The 19,881-nt window shown below is 40.7% G+C and overlaps 1 protein-coding gene across 9 annotated transcripts in view; it reads left to right on the plus strand.

Moving 5' to 3' along the window:
* The window catches only part of nhsl1b (NHS-like 1b), a 110,698-nt gene that overhangs the window by 43,930 nt on the left and 46,887 nt on the right, over positions 1–19,881 (plus strand). Inside the window, exon 1 of one of the 9 annotated variants that reach the window (XM_042389954.1) lies at positions 14,500–14,530. The exons of the other annotated variants lie outside the window; for them this stretch is intronic. Within the exon in view, the coding sequence (XP_042245888.1) occupies positions 14,515–14,530 (16 nt within the window). The 5' untranslated portion in view covers positions 14,500–14,514. Of the gene's footprint in view, positions 1–14,499; positions 14,531–19,881 lie in introns of those variants that run through there. 9 annotated transcript variants of the gene reach the window in all.

Here is a 19,881-nt window from a genome sequence, read left to right on the forward strand (position 1 = left end):
CAGTGGATCCACTAAATGCTAGTTTGCATGCGTGTGTGTTGGCTGTGTGTGCTTTCATGTGTGACGTCCAGGTAGGCAGGTTTATCTATTATATTTATCTTTTTGTGTGATGGTGTCTGGTCAGTGTGTATCGATGTCAGGCGTCGCCAGATTGTGAGATCTGATTGGGTTACTTGGCAACCAGGTTGCTCTTGTGTCACCTGCTCCTGTCTGTGTCACGCAAGAGGTGACATCGTGTCAACATGAATGTGTGTATGAACCAAAGTGACAGATATATAATTTTGTCAATTTAGCAAATTCTCCTTAATTTTCAGTAAAATTACAGAGACATATGTGTTATCTCGATAATCAGTGAATTCAGTTAGTGCATCAAAGTTGTCCTTTTCTAGCTTTCTGAAAAATGTTGATGAATATCTGCTGTTTTTAATTTAGCTTGAAGTAACCCAGCAGCTGAAGTTTAGTCTGGTCCTTTGTTTACTTTGCCTCTTGTCTCCTTTCTTATCATGTGTGAGAGGAATGTCCTAAACTGACATTTGTGACCTGTATATCCTGTTTAGACAGCAGCCTCTTTAGGGTCTGCATCGTTTCCCTGCTAATCACCCCTGTGACACGCCTGCTATAGTGATATAATCACTTGTTGACGCTTTGTAACAATGTGTCACCATTAAACTGAAAGTACAGACTTTGGTACTACGTGTTGCTTGGAACCTGCAGTGTCTGGTGCTGAAGATTTTGTTTGTTATTGCTTAAGTTACTGGAAACTGTTAGGTCATCGCTGGGGCAGAAAATGACCTGTATGTGATATATACAGTATATATAAGCCGAATCTGATGCCATTAAACATTTACTTATCATAAAAGATATAATAACATTTTACAATGGTAAACTTTCTTCCTTATCAAAGCTATAGTTCTTTATTCAATGTTATATCATAAGTTCTTTCTTTTAATATTGTCTCATATTGCTCACCGTACAGTATAATTTCTATATTACAGGGATAAAGCTGAAATCACAAATATGTTTAAAGGCAAAATTGGTGATTCAAATGTAAACTAAAGCACAGGACAGATCTTATAGTGCAAAAACTACACAGCAAATACATTTTTAACATTTTCTGATACCGTGACGGATGTGTTTAAATCAGTAGTGAGGGTAAATATTGGAGTAGAACAAGCCCAGAATTTAAATTATGATCAATTAAGAAATGCAGAAAATGTTGATATTTCATCTGTTACTTAAAATCTTTATATTTGTGTGTGAATGTACTGTACCTCTCATTTAGACAGTCAAAAGATAAAATACTGAGTGGCCCTTTAATGACTATTATTTGCAGATAACAAGTATTTGATCAGGGTCTTTGTAGATACACAATCACTCAGGCAACAGATGGAAGCGAAGCTGCCAGTTGAAACCTGACAGACTGATGTTGATATTCTCTTTGGACCAGAAGCAGCCAAATCAAAGCCGTTAAATATCCACTACACCATTACAGATATCTGGTTTAACATATTGATTATTGTCACTGCTGTTGCTTCTCTCTTTATAAAAATGGAAGTGAGGTGGGGGTGGAATCAGGATGCTGACCTCTTATGATGACCTTTGACTTTTCGATTCCCTCAGAGAGTTATGGTACTAAAACAGCTTTCCTTCCTGAAAAGAGGAAATCAATAGACTATAATGGTCCTGATTCTGTGTCTCTTTCCTGCCCTGTATTTATTGTACTCTGTCCTCCATGTTGGCTTGTTGGTGTTAATAATTTTCCTCATCAAAGCCAGTTGACATCATTAACAGTGCTTTTTTTAATCATTTACTATAATTTCATCCCACTGTCCATACTTTATTCTGTCTAACTGATCCCGTCATCGCTGCACTGCAGAGAGTAATGTTGGTTAATTATTAGGATGTTGGCCTCATGTCATCAGTGTGGACAAAGGTCTTAAAAATATATATACAGTGTGTGTATATGATTGTGTGTTCTTGACATGCTCATGTTTATAAGTCAAGCTGGGACAGATCAGTAGCCGCCAGTTGTCCCATTGTGTAAACATCAAGTGCTGAGATAGTAGATTTCCTGTGTAAAGGGAAAAAGAAAATGAGGTCGGGGACCTGACAGAGCGACGGGGGTTTAAGTCTCGGTTTACACCACATCCTAGCCACAAATCTAGGCTCAGCTTTCAGTAGTGTAACGGATCCACAAATGTCAATCCACAATAAGGAGCTGTGGCTTCAAAAAGTGTGTAGACTGAACCCACTTCCTTCAGGCTTAATAAGCGTTAGTGGAAACAAGGAAGTGAAAGGAATTGATTATGGCGTTGCTGGGACACGTGTGCTTTTATACACACTTACACACACAAACACACACACACAGTGCTGGTTTATTGTCACACCTTGGTGGTCACACACTCCCTCTGCGGTTACACATGGGTGGGAAAACTCCACCTCCCTAACACACTTGCAGCGCCCCATAAAGACTTTGTTTTTGTCCCAGAGGGCCTCTGCGTGCTATTTTAGCCTACCTCAACTATACGTTGGGCAGCAAAATATGTGTTGCATTTTTCTTACGTTTAATATTTCTTATAAAATCTTGAAGACCCGATAACCACTTCACTAGTAATCTCTTAAATGTCTAACTGGTAGACCCGTAATTGTTGTTTATATTTGGTTTGTGGGTTGCTTGTGAGGTGCTTCACCCTGTTCTTTAGCCATGTTCAGGTTCTCTAAATTTGCTGTTTAACCTGTTGTTTCCAGCACCTCAGGCAAAATGTCAGCTTCAGTAATGCTATAGAAGTGTACTTAAACAGTCTGGACATATTTGAACATACAAGTAATGAGTGCATTAAACAGCTGTGGTTTCTTTGCACACTGGTTGTCCAAAGAGAATACAGTCTGACATTGCAGACCCATAGTATGTTCTCATAGTCTGCATTTGTTTACTCAGTGATTTCATTAAAATGTCTTTTAGATGTAAAACAACAAACAGTTTGGCCTACAGTAATGTGTAATACAGCCAGTAGCTGAGAGGGACTGAAGTTTGTCTCTTAATCTCAGACAAGGAAGCACCTGAGGGTCTAGAGACGACAAGGATAACATGGAAAGTAAACACAGGGACAAGTGGAAAAAAAGGTGTGAGTAGGGGGGAATACAGGAGCGAAGGAGGGAGGAAGGAGTGGTTGCCATGCCGGCAAATGGATGGAGGGGAGGGACAAAGATCAAGGATCACAGAAAACACAGAGAGTGGGAGGGAGCAAAGGAGGGAATGAGGGGAGGAAGAAGGGACGGGCTGACTCGTATTTCAGCACCGTGGCTAGTAGGGTTGGGTGTAATCCTAACCCTGTACTCACAACACACATAGTCAACTCTCACAGCCATACACTTATACTCTGGAGGACTGACCGAGATCGGAGTCCAGGGAATCCTCACCAGCACGTATTTTCTTATCAGCCCGTCTGTGCGTCACGCTGAACGCATTCAGCAGGTGTGGGCTTTCCTTCCTGATCCAACACTTTTTTTTCCGCGCCATCATCCACCTACTTGACATGCTTCTTCCTCATCCACCAGTGACAGCTGTGCACTGCGGACTGTGATTAAAACAGCTGCACACTTTTATATCAGAGAAGAAGTGAGACATAGAAAAAAGAAGGTGTTGACACGAAGTTGGATAAAATTCTCTGGAAACCCTGAGAGGTGGCATCATCTTCGCCTTCACCTGGCATCCACACACACACACACACACACAATAGAGGATCTCTATTTGGAACTTGTGGCGGGAGGATTTCACATGTCAGTGTGTTTGTGCCAGTAAGTGTAAGCATGTGTGTAACTTCATCAGGCTGGGAATAGACCCAGGGACGCCCAAGCATCTTAACCTGCTGGTCTGGTCTGGCACTGAAACGGTGCGCGTCAGCTGCTGTGTGCTAACAACTGGAGATAACAACATTCAAGGGCACACATGGTTGTAACAACCATTGGCTTGTTTTGATTGAAAAGTAACTTAATGTAATTTGGAAACCGCTCTCCACTCCACACCAAAGGAATATTACAGCCAGCAGTGAGCGTGCACATACAAGTGTGTCTATCTGCATGTGTGCAGCGGAGGGGCGGTGATTTTCCAGATTGCTGGATTGTCTAATTACCCCTTTGGGTTTGGGAATCACGCCCGGAGTCTGTAAGCACAAAGGAAGAGGAGAAAGGAAAGGAGATGATTTTAGCCTGGCTTTTGGCTCGTGACACAGAGATGAAGTGAAGGAGAAAGAGGTTGGAAGTTGAGTCCATCAGGGTCAGAGTCATGATGTAGAGCTGTGCAAGCAAAGGAAAGGCAAACAGGGCTATGGCTGAACTTCCTCCTGGAACTAATTTTATACTGAACATGGGATCTGAATAGTTTGAAGCTTTTTCTCCATGTGTGCAGATCTGGATGCTGTATTCAGAAATGTTTGGAATCTCATGATCAGGACTTAACATCTTGTGTGTATATTATATTTTCCGTCAACCTAAGAATCTACATCTGAGGATTATAATTCCAGATTAAAACTCGGTTTTAAAGAACATTTTGATCCTCCATCTTCCTGTCTTGGACTTACTTCTTCCGAGCGAGGATGAGAGGAGAAAGGAGGTCCGCTTCTTTTCGCAAGGAGAAACCGCCGGGCTTGTCTCGGGCTCTCAGCTGGCTCAGCGTGTCCACCCTCTCCCGCCAGAGCAGACACATCTTCCACAGCCAAAACGAGCTCCACGCCGTCCATAACCGTCCCACGTACTCACACTCTCACCTTCATGCCCCCAACAGAGACGAGGAGGAGGAGGACGATGACAACTGGGTGTACCAGCCACAACACAAGATAGGTGAGAGAGAGAGAGAGAGAGGAGGGAAAGGAATCAAGGGACTGTTTATTAATCCTGTTTGTTATTTCAAACGTGTAACAATAGATACACACCCACGTAAACACATGTTATTAGCATTTGGTTTGACCGCATCACGTAGGCCAACTGGCCACAATGCTCTGAGCTCACTTGAATGGATTTTTGTTCTCGCGCTCAAGCAGGAAGCCAGTGAATGACTTGTTTACATGCACAAGTAAAGCATAAAGTGGGTCACTGTCTTTTTATGGCCTCTTGTTCTCCGTCTCCACGTCCCTGCCACTTCCTTGTCGCTTTAGGGGAGCGAGCGGGAGGTGTGCGTGGTCAGTTGGACTGTTAAGGGGTCAAAGGGCACTTTGTGTGTGTGATAGGTAAACAATGATGCGTTGGGCCGGAAGAAGGGGATGTCACGGGGACGGTGATGTCACAGGCTGGTGGCGATGTGAGCGCAGGGTTTGGTGCCAGGGAGAGAATGTGTGCGTATGTTATGTGGAGGTTTGCATAGCACATTGCACAAACAACGTGATAATCCTATAGAATAATAGTCTTTATTAATTACTTCAATAATATTTCTAGTTCAGATTTGGACATCAGCCTGAGGTAAGAATGCTATTTATACTTGTCTCAAAACCTCAGACGTATTGTGTTTCTTGATTAAGCTCATTATTTATTGATCCAGTCGTGTGTGTGTGTGTTGGTATCAATAAGAACATGGCGACAATGGTTGTAACTGTAGCCTAACTTTTACCTGAGAATGGAAAGAGACACCGATGCTAGTTTGCCTCGTTAACCTTGACCCATACTGTCGTCATCTCCAGCTGCATTGACGGGACCGTTTGAGCTGAACTCACATCAGCAAGAACAGCCAGAACTTGTTTGACACTCAAATTGCCACTAATTTTAAGCATTCATATTAAAAATGCTTCAAATACTCAGAAAAACCTATAGGGAAGTGGTGGACAACATTTGCGTGGAAAAAAATACAATCTTGGAGCTTGATACAGGCTTTACATGCTATGTGTCCTTGTTTATCTGCATGGTCTTGTAGCAGGGCCTAAATATGACACTGTTTTTGCGACGATGCTGACACCTGTTTGCATAATGATTAGTAAAAAGATTAAATCAATTAAGAAAAGTCCCATTAGTCACCTCTCTGACAGAAAACTAGCACAGGTTTAAAAGTTTTCTTTTGCTCTTCTTTAGAGATGGGGTTTGATAACATTTGTCACATCCAGTTTCAAATCCGTTATCTCGCTAGATTAACATTTAAACATTTGCAAGTAAAGGCTAATCACCTCTTGTCAGTTGAGAAGGCAGAAATACTACAGCTTTTAGTGGCAGCCTAATTATTGTTCATAACCTGCACCCACAAACTGAAAATCTAGCTAGATACTTTCTCTCCAGAGAAAAGTCACCGCTCTGTCGGTCCCTGTTGAACTACAGAAACAAACAGTCCACTTGTGGGCCAACAGTGGTGTGACAGAGTAATGTGACAGAGTGATGTGTCTTTCCATTCACCAACAATCTTTGACTGATTACAGACTGCAGCTACAAAGAGCACATTAACCAGAGAACAGCCAAACTTCTAACGTTAGCTGTTACGGGATTAATATTAATTAGCTACAGATGATCTGTCATTTTAACCAGTGAAACAATAAGAAATGAGAAGCTGTTGCCTGATATGTTTTCCATTGTTCTTTCATTGTTCTTTGCCATTACAAAGAGTGTGGGGAAGATAAAAGGCGTAACAAATCTGGGTATAACAACGATCTGACTCACTCTGACAAACATTTAATGCAGACTTATTTTGCCCAAATGTTGCCTCCCAGTGAAGTGCAAACCGACTAGTATAAGAATGTCCTCATGACGTGAACATTTTTAGCCTATTGATTTATTATTGACAACAACTCAGTATTTTTAATACACGTACTGTTGCTTTTGGCCTAAAAACAAGTTGCGTATTGATCCTAAAAATACATGTCATCGCCATTTTGTTGCCTCCTAGGAACGTGTAGCTTTAGCACTTTACCACCAGTCCCTCGACTGCTGCTGATGTCGTCTATTGCGTGTCTCAATCCTCCCTAGTCACTCTATCACCTCTCACTCTATCACCTCTGAACCTGCCCCTTCCTAAAACAGCTCAGAGCTGCACATGGCTGGGATAGTTTGAAGTCCTGACATTTTTTTCTCAAAGTCAAAGGGTAGAAGCTGCAGCTGAGCAAAGATATAATGGTCACCAATTTGTACTGTCATCATTAAACCCGAAGCTTAGATGATCACCACTTTACACCAGATGCAGATGTTTTAAACTTGTTGATATACAAAAAATTCATTATCATTTTTGAAGATGTTTGTAAAACAGATAAAATATCATTATTGCTTAGACCATTTCAACATTGCAGGAAAACTAAAAAATATGGTGTAAGATATTTTTGTAAGGTTTAAACAAAGATTTAATGCTTATTATTACATGAATTTCTATTTTCCTCGGATGATTTGCACAATATATAACTAAGAATGGTCCCTGTGAAATATGAACTATCTGTGTTTGCGTGTGCAGGAATTGTTCTTGTATCAGAGCCAAATCTTAATCTGAAAATACTATACCCCATGTTTTCCTCTGTTTGATCTGTCTTGCATAAGATGATCATCCTTCCTTATTTTGAATCAGTCTTATCTTGTCACTCATGTGGTTCTTTGCACTTCTGTGCAACATGACTTTTTTTGACACACCTCATTTAAAGGCTTTTGTCGGTGATCACTGGTAATTTAATAGACTGATAGGTTTGATTTTTCATATTGATTATCTGGTGGTTAGAGTCAGGAAACAGATCCAAATTGATCAGTTCAAATCCACAATAATTGATCATTTACTTGTAAAATCTTCTTTGATTTTGTGATAATGGCATAACAACACCGTTAGAGATGGATACAATGCACTAGAGGGTGGAAAAAAAGACACTGATGTGTGTTTTAAGTCAAGTAGTTACTTTAAACATATCTTTATTGGTTTTGTACATTTAACACATTGCATTTAACACAACTGAACTTTCCCCAAATTGAACATGTGGCAGTGTATGAAATAAAACTAAAACTAATAAAAAAAACCATTTGATAAAATAAATGAATAGCCAATAATCAAGTTAAGAACAAAGACAAATATTTACAGTGAAAAGAAACATCAATATATGAAAATAGGACTTTCAGTGGTCATTTCAGAGGCAGATGCTGTCTCTTACTTTCTTTTTTTGTCTCTGTCTGGCAAACCCACAGTCTATATTTTAATATAGCTTGTTGTAAGCCAGAGACTGTGTCAGAGACAGGTCAATATAAAACTATTTCTGCCATAACACACACACACACACACGAACACACACATACTGTATGTATACGTATGCACTCTGCACACCACACAGAGGAAACATCTCATAAGAATAATACCTCTCCCGTTTGAACCTGAAGTATTTATAACATCTGGGTCTTGCTTCCACATGCCTGCCAGGACCCATTACAAGACACATGGACAGCCTGTGTGTAAATATAGCCCTAAAATGAGTGCCTGAGGCTCCAAAACCTGCAATTTTGACGCAGTCTCCAGCTTGACTAGTTGGGTGTTTGCCTTGGTTGCCAAGGTAACGGTTGTGCAAGTGAGTGTTTCCTGGTGCTGTCCAGTTTGACCTTCCAATTGGGACAACTCTGAACCAATCATGTGTAAGAGAGGCGTCTGGTATACAAGCTGCTATTGGCTGTCCTGATGAAGACCTGGTTTGTTTTGTCTTGTTGATCATTTTGGCCAGCGATTCATAGAAATCTTATTAAGTATAACTTTATGAAAGCGAGACGGGGAATTAAAGATTAGCTTCCTGTATGAGTAGTTGTACTGAAGCTAAAAAGTCTGTGTCCCAGTTCCATACTTTAATCTAATAGTGTACAGTATGTACTACAAACAAATTTCCATAATGTGTTTGTGCAGTCAAGATCATCGCACTTATACAATGATGAACGTCATTTAAACTGCAACTTTTGAATGCCACTGTCAATTAAACTTCACAGAAAGGAGGCAAACTGTCTTCCAAGCATTTAATACCTTTTCAAAGCCTTCGTTAGATAGCTTTCAGTAGATACGAAACACGAGGAGAAAAGGACCGAGGAGTGTGTGACATGCAACAAAGGTCCCTGACCAGAAGTGAATCACGGACATTGCAATTTTGTGGCATGCGTTTTAACCACGAGGCCACAAGAATGCCCTAAAGAAGCAGATCCTCAGTGTTTCTTGTGATACGCAAACTCTAGCCCGAGTTGAAAAATAGAGTTGTCTGTACTCTCTGGTGGACAAACTATACAATGGTGACACTGTTTCAAAACACATCTTATCAGCTGACATATGCGCCGATACGTTACATCTGCTATGAGCCAATATAGGCTGATATATCGGCCCGGCCAATTTATCGGTCATCTCTAAGTACACTTGCTACATACTCAAAACATGATTAATTAGAATTAGTATGCAGTGCGGATTTGGGACATTATTTTGTTTTTCTGATGACAAATAATGACCATTAGGTCAGAAGCCTGTAGGTGGCGACAGTTATGTAACGGTGAAGAAGAGGTGACTGTGTCATCACCGTCTGTCCCTACTCGCTGTTCAACTCTTTTACTCGTCACATTTGTTTTTTTTAATCTCAGCCTGTCTGCCATCAAGAATTTGAACTCACATTCCTCCTCTCTGTTTCTCTCTTTCTTTCCCTTTCTGTCACAAATGTACAGAGACAGAAAATGACCTGATCAATCAACTCAATCAACCCTATTGATGTCCCCCTACATAGATGTACTTGTATGTCTGAATCAATCACTGTGTGGGCAAGATGGCTGTTTTCGAAGGGGCCTGTCTAGAAATAGATCGGACAGTTGGGCCCCGGCGAGGCTCCTGAGAGCCTTTGGGACCGAATCCTTGTCTGGCCTGTATGGCAGCTTTGTGCTTTACATGTTTACTTCGCTGCTTCTTATATGCTGTTAAATGAACCTGATGACTCTGATTCTGAATCATTTAGATTTCAGTTGTTGGCAAGTATGCATGCACCATGTTAACATGCAAGTTTGGAGATTTAGAGATTTAGAAATAATTTTGTGGGCATGCCTCCACATGTGCTGTACGTGTGTAGATGTGTGTTTTTATGTCACTGTGTTGTCACCTTATTTAGGGCAACAGCATATTGACCTAAATATTAATCATACCTTGGCACACCAGCGTTGTGGCAGCCAGAACCAGAATTGGGTCCCACATCATAAAATGCCATTAATGAGCTGTTTATGAATTAAGGCTGTATGGAAAAAGTCTCATATTTTTCTGTGTGAGGTGCTTAGTGAAATTTGAGAGGATTCAGATGAGACCGAACTCTTGCATAACAAGCCTTTTTTTGGGGGGGAAATTTGGACTAGCGAGGGGATGGAGACATTGCCACACACATTTCTCTCTCTCTCTCTCTCACGCACACACACACACACACATCATCATCATCATCATTATGTAGTCCATGTGTAAATCCAGATTAGCAGATGATAATTCGCTGTAGGGGGAGATGTGATGTATAAACCAGCAAGGCCTCATTAAAAGACAGACACGGAAATCTGGTGATGTGGCCCACAGCCCGGGGCTCAAAAACACTACTGTACATACAAACATACACACTTCATGTTTCGTCTAATTATGGCTTTCAACTGTATCTAATTACCTTTCTCTCTCCTTTTCTCTCCTATGTGCTGACAAATATACGGCTGTCAGGTAAGTCACATCTGTTTCTCAATGACCCACTTAACATCCTTTTTAATGTCTCTATTACTTGATCCCAGATCAGTCCTACTGTCTGCCGAAAACCACTACAAAGCCCGCCACACATCTCAGTCCAGTTTTAGCCCATATTAAATCTCATTACCTCCTATTTGCCACTAAAAAACAAATCTCTGCGTTGCACCACCCACCTTTTACAGCACATTTTTTTATCATATTGTATGTATCCTATTACCGTTGTATTACAAGATCTAATCCATGGACACCCTGACTCAACGATGAAAAGGGGAGGAGGAGGAAAAAATGAGAGATTATACTGTATTTGTAAACATGATATCAATTTGTAAGGGGATAGAGGTGCTGGATTATGTTGATAGGATGCACTGATGTTGTCCCAACACAACCCACAAAGGAATTTAGAGGTCACATCACCTCATATACAGGCACTACGATGATGTCATGTGAACAAAAATGATCTTTTTCAGTCATTTTTAGCACAAATCCAATCATGTATTTTTCTCATATGGTGTGTTCTCTGAGATTTTCTATTTTTTCCTACTGATTGGGCTTATCCAAAGACTAAATCTGTTTTGAATGAGAGACCTGGTAGGGTCAGATTTTTTTGAAATACAGGTTTCTTCTCATGGCGTGTCTATCTGTCTGTTTTACTGAAGCGTCATGTTTGCTACAACAATCTCTGTTATTTAGTCTTATCTTGTGGTGACGCAGAGCTCACAGCATACAGTAACAATATGTTGTGTTTGTTCTGCACTACTTATCCTAGAAGATGTGCAGTTCTCTGAGTTACTGACTGAAGTTTAAGATATTGTCTTTGTGTCTAACATGGGACCTTTGACATGATTCCTGCCCTACAATAGTGTTTTATCCACTGACTATTTTGGAAAATGACTACAGTGGTCAGTTGGAATGCCTCTGAATGCAGTGTTCATATCCTGTGCTTAAAATAAGAGACCGCCTCATTTAGCTAAAAGAGCTGTGTTTACACGCATTTCAGTTCTAAAGTGTCCTTAGAGATGACAATTTTTTAAAATCTTTATTACCAGTCAGACCACAGTCTCAACAATTTTGACAAAAGGAAGGGGACGTGCATAATAATATATACATAATTCAAATTCAAAATAGATGTAATAAGCACAACCAAAGTACAAGAGTGGGAGGTTTACAGTCAAAGTAAGCAGTTATGTCTTTGTGACTTAGTTGTAACCTACATCATCTAAATATTCCTCTATCATCTAAATAAACATTGATACCAACCAGTTCAGTAGCTGCCTCCGCCCCATATAAAAGGCAGCAAACAAAAAAGTGTTTTAAAATTGACTAACCGTCAAAATTTACACTTCCAGTAGTCAAACATGATTGGTTTAGAACAGGAAAAGAATTCCACCTCTCTGCCTTTTTACCACATCAGCTTTATGAGAGCAGTGATTAGGCAGACCGAAAAGTGTTTCCTCTGGGCCAGGGGGTTTTTGTGGTGAAGGTTAAAGTCAAAGCCGTTTCGCAGCATCCAATTAAGGTAGACGCTTGATGAAGTAGGATTTTATTGTCTGGTTAGGTGGGTCTATTCAGAGATTTGTGTGTGTGTGTGTTTTAATCGTTGATTATTTCCAGGATTGTGTTTTGCGGCATTCTCATTTTATAAACTCACTCTTGTAGAGGGGCTCAACATCACTCACACTCGCACTCATACACACACACACACGCACACCAGTCAGCCCGTAATTGGTGACATCTGGTCGAGGCAGACGTGTCATAGCCTGCGAGCCATATTGGGGTGGGATTAGCATGTTCATAACACACACGCATGCACACACGAACTCTCTATGCAGACTGTGAAAAGTATGTTGCAGTGACAGATTTGATGAAGAGATTGAGGTAACACTTTCTTTTAGCCTTTTAGCCTTTGAGCCTTTCTAATGCTTTATGATGACATGTGTCGCAGTAATAATATAAAGAATTGTAAACAAACATAAGAAGTTATAATGAACTAAACAATCACAATTGCTATAATTGCTCCAGCACTTTTGCATGAAGGTTTATAAAGTCTTGGTGCCATACTGTCATGGATGGAGCTATAAAACCTTTAATACACTTAAACGCTATCTGCTTTAAGTAATGCACACAATATATTCTGCATGTTGCTTTTCTTATGCAGGTATCTAGAATAAGGCTTTTAACAAGCACTTTCACAGCAGGTGTTGGGAGTGTGAAGTCTGTGACTCCGCTGATAGTGTTTCCTCTCTCGTTGAAGCTGTGCTAATCAGTATAATCAGTGCAAATCGTGTTTGATGAATAACTGAAACCTACATACTCGCAATAAGTAAGACCATTACCCTGCCCAGTTTATTGATCCTACGTTATTGCTTCCTTGAGTATGCTTGAGTGTTCCTTTACCTTAACGCTTTAATCAACTGTATTTTTGCAGTCTAAGAGAAAGCCATTACAGAGCCTCATTGGAAATCAATGCCATTTTGTATTCAGCTATCTAGTCTAGAGTAAGCCTAACTTTATGTTGACACTTTTGTCACTGTCGTTGGATTATGGCATCGTACAGGCCCCTAAAAGGACACTTATGCTTTAGTGCTAATTGTGTATTGATTTGCCATTGGAGATTTTTTGATGAGGGTACTTATTTCCTGTCCTTTCAGGATATGAAAAAGAAGGCTTTGCAACCTTATATTGCAAAATCCTGGGCTACTACTTTTTCAACAGAGCCACAACAACTTCCTTTTCTCATTCATCCTGTTGCTTTTTAAAGATGTTTATCTCTTCTTAGCTATGTGTGATTGTTTTTCTCTTTGTTTGATCATTTTACGCTCATAGGAATAGGACTCAGAGCTCTGCACTCCTCTCAGTTTAAGTGATCTCCAGCAAGAACTACCACAGTGTTACTCTTTGAAATTGTTCTGGACAGGAGCTGCAGCTAAATGCCTAAAGGCAAATGATATTTTGTCTTCCACAGTCTGTGTGTGAGTCAGTGTTTCTGTCTCTCATTGCTTTTGACACTGCTGGTCATTCAAAACAGGCCAACATGGAAGGTTTGGGATGCACTGCGCTTGTAGCTGCTCCTGATAACAAACAGTTGAATTGTGGGGATTAAAGCGATTATATTTGATCAGGGCACAATGGCTCGGCCTCAAGCCGGGGCCCCCTGCCTCTCTGAACTGCTGACTGTCCAGATTCTCTACAATCACAGTCCTCTACGAGGCTTGCGCTCTGTGTTTCCATAATTTTGTTTATATTTTTGTCTGCCCTGAAAGTGTATAGATCTTATTTTAATATATTTTCATGCTAAATATACTGTATATTTATATGCATGTGTGTGCACTTTTGTATCCGCATTAAGGAGACCAATCAAGGGGCTTGTGGGTGACAGCAGCTTTGAGAGTTTTAGATGAGGCTGGACTTCTGGCTCTCTACCTCTTAACAGAGATGGAGGGGGGGGGGGGGGGGATTGTGGTAGAGAGACATATAGAGATTCAGAGAGAGAGAGAGAGAGAGAGAGAGGGGAAGCAGAGTGAGTGAGGGGGGGGTCACAAAGCAGTTTCCTGCGGTGTAGAAGTTGGCTTGCTGCCACTCAGAGCGCGTGCATGAGTGTGTGTGTATGTGTGTGTGTGTGTGTGTGTGAATGGCGAAAGAGAGGGAGGGAGATGGCGAGAGAGGCAACGGGAGAGAGGAGTGTATGTGTCAGGATCCGTGTGTCTGTGTGTGAACGCTTTGACCGAGCGGCGTAGAGAGAGAGAGAGGAAGAGAGGAAGAGGAGAGGAGGGCAAGAAAGAGGAAAGAGTGAGAAGGAAGAAGAAAGGAATCAGTATTCGTTTCTCCAGATCACATGGAGAAATAAAGGAAAAGCAATGTTCTGTCTGAAAGGTAAGCGCACTGTACGTGCGGCTGTACTTTGCATGACTGTGTTTCCATGGAGTGTTAACCCCGGTGTGAGTGTGGGGCTTTCCCCCCAGACTTTGTGAGACAAAGAAAAGTTGAACTCCATCTCTGTCCACTGTGGAAAGTAATCTCTGTCACAGCGGCTTCCTCCACACAATATCCTTCCTCATGTGTTTTTCTTTAGTGAAGGAAACCTTCCCTCTGTCTCTCTTTAATCATTTATTACTTTGTTCTTTCTTTGCCACTCTGACTGGTTCAGGTTCACTGACTTGAATCCTACCTCTCCTTTTCTCCCCCCCCCCCCCCCCTATCTGCTTTATAACGGCTCCTCTTCTCATTACTCTCTACTTCACTCTTGACTTTGGGGAAAAAATATAGAAGTAATGTTAAAACGCTTTTATACACAGCTCATTGTGTAAACTTGTATTTGCTTTCTCAAACTTGGAAGTGTATTTTAGCGGAAACGAGTGATGTGCAGAGCGGTGTGTGTGTACATATGTGTTTGTATGTGCGTTGTCCACAGTAACAGCTGGTGAAGCAGCAGTTGCTGGGCTGCTGTCCTGCAGAGTGGGGCCATGTGTTGGCTATTACTTGACTGACCAGTTAAAGTGAGATAAAGGGAAAACTGGTTCCTCTTTTACTGGCAGCCTCATTTTTGCATTTTTGTCAGAACACACACTGTTCAGCACTATGCTGTATTAACAGTATACTGTATGACCCAAGCTCTTCTTTCTCTTTGTTTTATACACACATAAGTATACACTGGTTGCACCATCAAACACGCTTAAAAGATGGAGGTATAATGCTGTTTGGGAGGCACCACGGTGCAGCGCTGGTTTTGGCATTTGGAGTGTTGTATCCAGCTGCTTCCATCATGTTCTCTTGGTAGATCAATGCATGTCAGAACATTATGTTGGTGTAGTCATCGATCAGGGATCTCTCTGTGTGCAGATAAGTGTAATCTAATACATAGAGAATTAAAACGATGATGTAATTTGGCTGAGTATTTCCCAGTAACGGTCAGCTTACATCGTAACGAGCACAAAACAAACTCAAGAGCAGGAAATAACCTAACATTTGGAAAATGTGTGGATTTCTAACGTGAAAAATATGTTGAAACTCAAAACCTACAACAGCAGTAAGATTTTTAGAATCTTCATTTGCATCTGCATCTTTGGCACAAACTGTTCTTATCTCAGAAATGAGGAAATTGTCCTTCTTGGGTAACCAGAGTATTTTCTCTTTCTGTAGCTTGTAGATTTATGGCTTCCAGAAATGAGGTAACATAAACTGTAACTTTAACTATTTGTGGCAATGTCCCAGTTCGTCAGCTGTATGCAGTAATTTATGTTGTCGGTTACACATTTTCCACACTCTGTGACTCTGGTCAGACTTGGAAGATGGAGCAAAACAGATGTGGGAGTTCTGTTGTAGCGTGAATTCTGATTTGTTAAATGTAGGAAATTAATATATTTATACAAGATCGCCGGGTTTAACTTTGAATGTTTGACTTTGTGTGCTTTAACTTGATGACCCAACCAATTGTGTAGCAGCAGGAACGTCTTTTCCTTTACTAATGTACACATTGTAAAATGTTTATAAGTTGTCATAGTCAGATTAGGTAACACCAGTACCAGTCCTCTCAAGCTTTCCAAAGACATGACAAACTGACCCAAATACTGTGATTTACATTACCCACAGTGATCCCACCAGTAGATTACTTTTGGTTGCCAGTTACAGATCGCCTGCTTATGTTATGATTTAAACAAGCTCTCTTGGCTGAGGTTGCCAACGTGGGGGCAGATGTGACACATTTTCAGTCCATGTTCTTCCACATCCAGCTGTGGCCAGAGTGGATTCTCATCTGTTTCAACTACACGCTCACTCCCCCTCTCTCCTGCAGTAAAGCCTTGCATTTTAGTGAAAGCCCTTTGCTAGCTGTCCTAGTGTGACTTTTTTGGATGTTACATAAGTTATTTCTGCACTTGAGCCCCACTCGAGCAGAATATGTCCAGAAAGCAGACTTTCGATGAGGCTGAGTAGGGATTAGTCGGAGTGATTTTGGAGACCTCGTTCTCACTCAAATTAGAGGTTCCCTGCAGTGTTAGGGGTATGGAAATGCAACATGGCTGTGAATGTAAGTCCTCTCGAGCAAACGTATTGGAGAGAATTTATCCGACCTTCTTGTAGCGAGGTCAGTTAAGGTCAGCTCGGGCCGTGTCCAATCTGGAAGAACATTTCTTTGGCTGAGTGGGACTTGGTCCAGCGTTCCCTGGTTTGTGTTCAACCGCTCTGATTGCAATTCACTCAGATGTGTGAGCATTATACAGTAACAGCTTCAGATGTTTTGGTTGTGGTCAGCAGTTGAGGGGGAAGGGCAGATGTGCTGATCCAGATGCTCCATTGTTGAAGAATATCTTGTCTCAGTCAGTACAGACTGTATGGAATAGCCTGAAACATCATCCAGTTTGAAAATGTTTGTTTAGTGTAATTAAGTCATAATTAGAAATGTTGTACAAGGCATATTTAATGACTAAATGTAATTTATTGTTTGTCTCTAGTAGATCCATGGTGTATACTAGATATTTTTAATACCTTGTGTTGATTGGGATTATTTCAACTGAAAGTTTGAATATGAATAGAGGATGATAGTACTTTATTAAATTCAAATCCAAAACCATGTCAGCATATCAAATCAGAATCCTTTTGAATCTCTTATGGAGTGTAATCAGGTTGAGCTTTCAATTTTTTTCAAGTATAAATAACTAGAACTCATCTGTAATCTGTGTGTGTAATCACCCTTTATTGGTTTAGAAGCAGAAACACTGCAGTTTTTAGCGGCAGCTCAATGAATGGTCACAACCTTTAACTTCAATCTGAAAATGAGATGAGAAGAAAAGGATTGAATCTTTGGCCAAGCACAGGCACTGACTTGCAGAGAGCATGTTAACCAGACAACAGCCAAAAGTTTTACAGAGTCTAAATTAATTAGCGACATCTGATATAATCTGCTGATGCGGCTGTTGTTATTTTAACTTGCAAAAGTAGCAGTTAGTTGAGGGTAAACATGAGAAGCTGTTACCTGAATGTCTAGAAAACAGTATCCCTAATTCCAGTCTGGTGTGTTGGCGTGTACTCTATGTGTGTGTTATGGAGACACATGTTGGATCGTGTTTTAAGTTGTGTTTCACAGTATCTATTTTTGAAAGACTCTAATTGAAAGATATGCTGAACATATAGAGATGTTTGCGAGCATCTGTGTATGTATACACTGGTGTGTGCGTCCTGCGTGTGTATGTTTGTGTGAATTGAATTCCAGGAATGTGTGTGTGTAAAAGTAGAAAGGCAGCAGGAGCCGTGTTGGATTCGGCCTTAGGGGCAGTGACCCGTATAGTTATATGTCTACACCTATATTTAACCTAAACTCTGTCACGGCATTTCACTTCGGATTCTCACCACCTATTCTGTACGTACACAACGGACGGACTTTGGATAGTGAAGCGCAGTTATGGACAAAAATGGGTGAGTGATTAGCTCATTAGAAACATTTATATCTCTATTATTAAAGCAACTGAATTTTTATCATTGGTCCATTTTTTTGCCTCATTTTAACATCTTTCAGTACTTCTAAGTTAATAGTTATGTTTCCATATTGGCAGATTTGCCTGCATGTATCAGTTGCATTTTTCATTCTGAAACTAAATTGTCTTAAAGTGCAAATGTACTGCATCAAATAGTATATGTTTGCACAGAAAATTTCACTTTTTCATGTGTTTGCATAACAAATAAATAACATCCTATACAACCTGGTAGGCAATAACATTTCATCGTGTTGGGAGGAAGTAGCACTAATCAAAATCAGAGATGCTTTTGATTTTTAGGAATCACTACAAAGTTGTAACTAACAAAGTTGTTGACAACCATTTTTTTCAACCTCATTAAACTCACTCCCCGGTTAACCTATTTGAACTTGCACGAGGGCAGTTCTTCAATAACCAATGCACCTGTGTTGTGTGTCTGGAGAGACTGTGACCTCTTGACCCGAGGCTGACCCACTACCTGCCCTCTGGCCTTGTGGGTTGTGGTGTTGATGGATGTTCTCACACTCGATGTGGCAGGCTGCTTATCTCCAGTGGAGGGGAAGAGAGGACCGGAGAGGACAGGAAAGAGGTGTTTATAGTGTAGATAGCAAAGTAGCTGTCAGAAGCTCACCTTTTTTGTTAATTAATTCACTGTTTCAATGTTATAGCTTTGCATAGTAAGTCATTTGAATTTACTGGTAATGAATTCTGTCACATTGAGGTATTTGTATGTTTGTGCGTATTCCTATCTTCATCCTGATCTAAACAAGTCTGTATTCAGAGTCACAAGACAAAGTCAGACAAGACAATTATGAACTCCACCTAAAAGTCAAGTCCAGCTATGTGTTACTGTGCACAACTGTTGGGCAGGGAGTTCTTTATATTTATTACTGTGAATGACACTTGGATTTCAAGAATCTGGATTTTCAAGTAATTATTGGCAGCTTCTTAGTAGATAATCAGCTTCATATCAAACTAACTTTCCCCGCCAAGTTTAAGTAGTTGCTCCTGGGTTTGTTTGCTAATTTAAGTCTTGTCTGCAGTCCATAATCATGTGTTGAAGTAATGCTAGTGTTTAAGATTGCCTCGGTAGAAATGAAGTCTATGTGTTGTAGATTTTTGCATTAGTAAATCATGCAAACTTGTAAATCAGAACATTGACTGGTGTCTTCCAGAGAGGAGGAGCTTCCTGGTGTTTATAGGTAGACAATAGATGGTGAAGTTCTATTGACTATGAATGGACTTTGACAGGACTCTAGTGAGGCTTTTGTCTTCTTAAAAGAGCTTAAAAAACAATAGCTTTTTGGATAGTTTAGAAGAAGCTTAGGAGTCAGTAACGGGAACTTAACTTTATTTTTAGTATGAGATGATGAATCTGCAGAAAAAGTTATGTAGGAGGCGAACGTTTAGCTGTGAAGTTTCCAGTGACAATGCTGGAAAAGTTTTGTCGTGGTTGAAGTTTGCAAACACAATGGCCGACTCCCTGTGGATGACTTCCCTAGACAGAAGACTAACACAGCATGCAGGTGCTCCTCTCACTCCATTCAGACTTATGTGTATCCATGGCTACCATTGTCCCTCTTCCAAAGCCTTCCGCTTTAGTTGCCCCCCCCCCGCCCCCCCCCCTCACAAACACACACATACACAGAAATCTGTGTGCACGTTAGTGTTCATAGACATATAAGAGAGTATACACACACACACAAGCATGTAAACAAACACACACACACACACACCCACTAGCCACTGTCCAAA

Source organism: Thunnus maccoyii, chromosome 17 (assembly GCF_910596095.1).
Source record: "Thunnus maccoyii chromosome 17, fThuMac1.1, whole genome shotgun sequence".
NCBI classification, from domain to species: Eukaryota; Metazoa; Chordata; class Actinopteri; order Scombriformes; family Scombridae; genus Thunnus; species Thunnus maccoyii.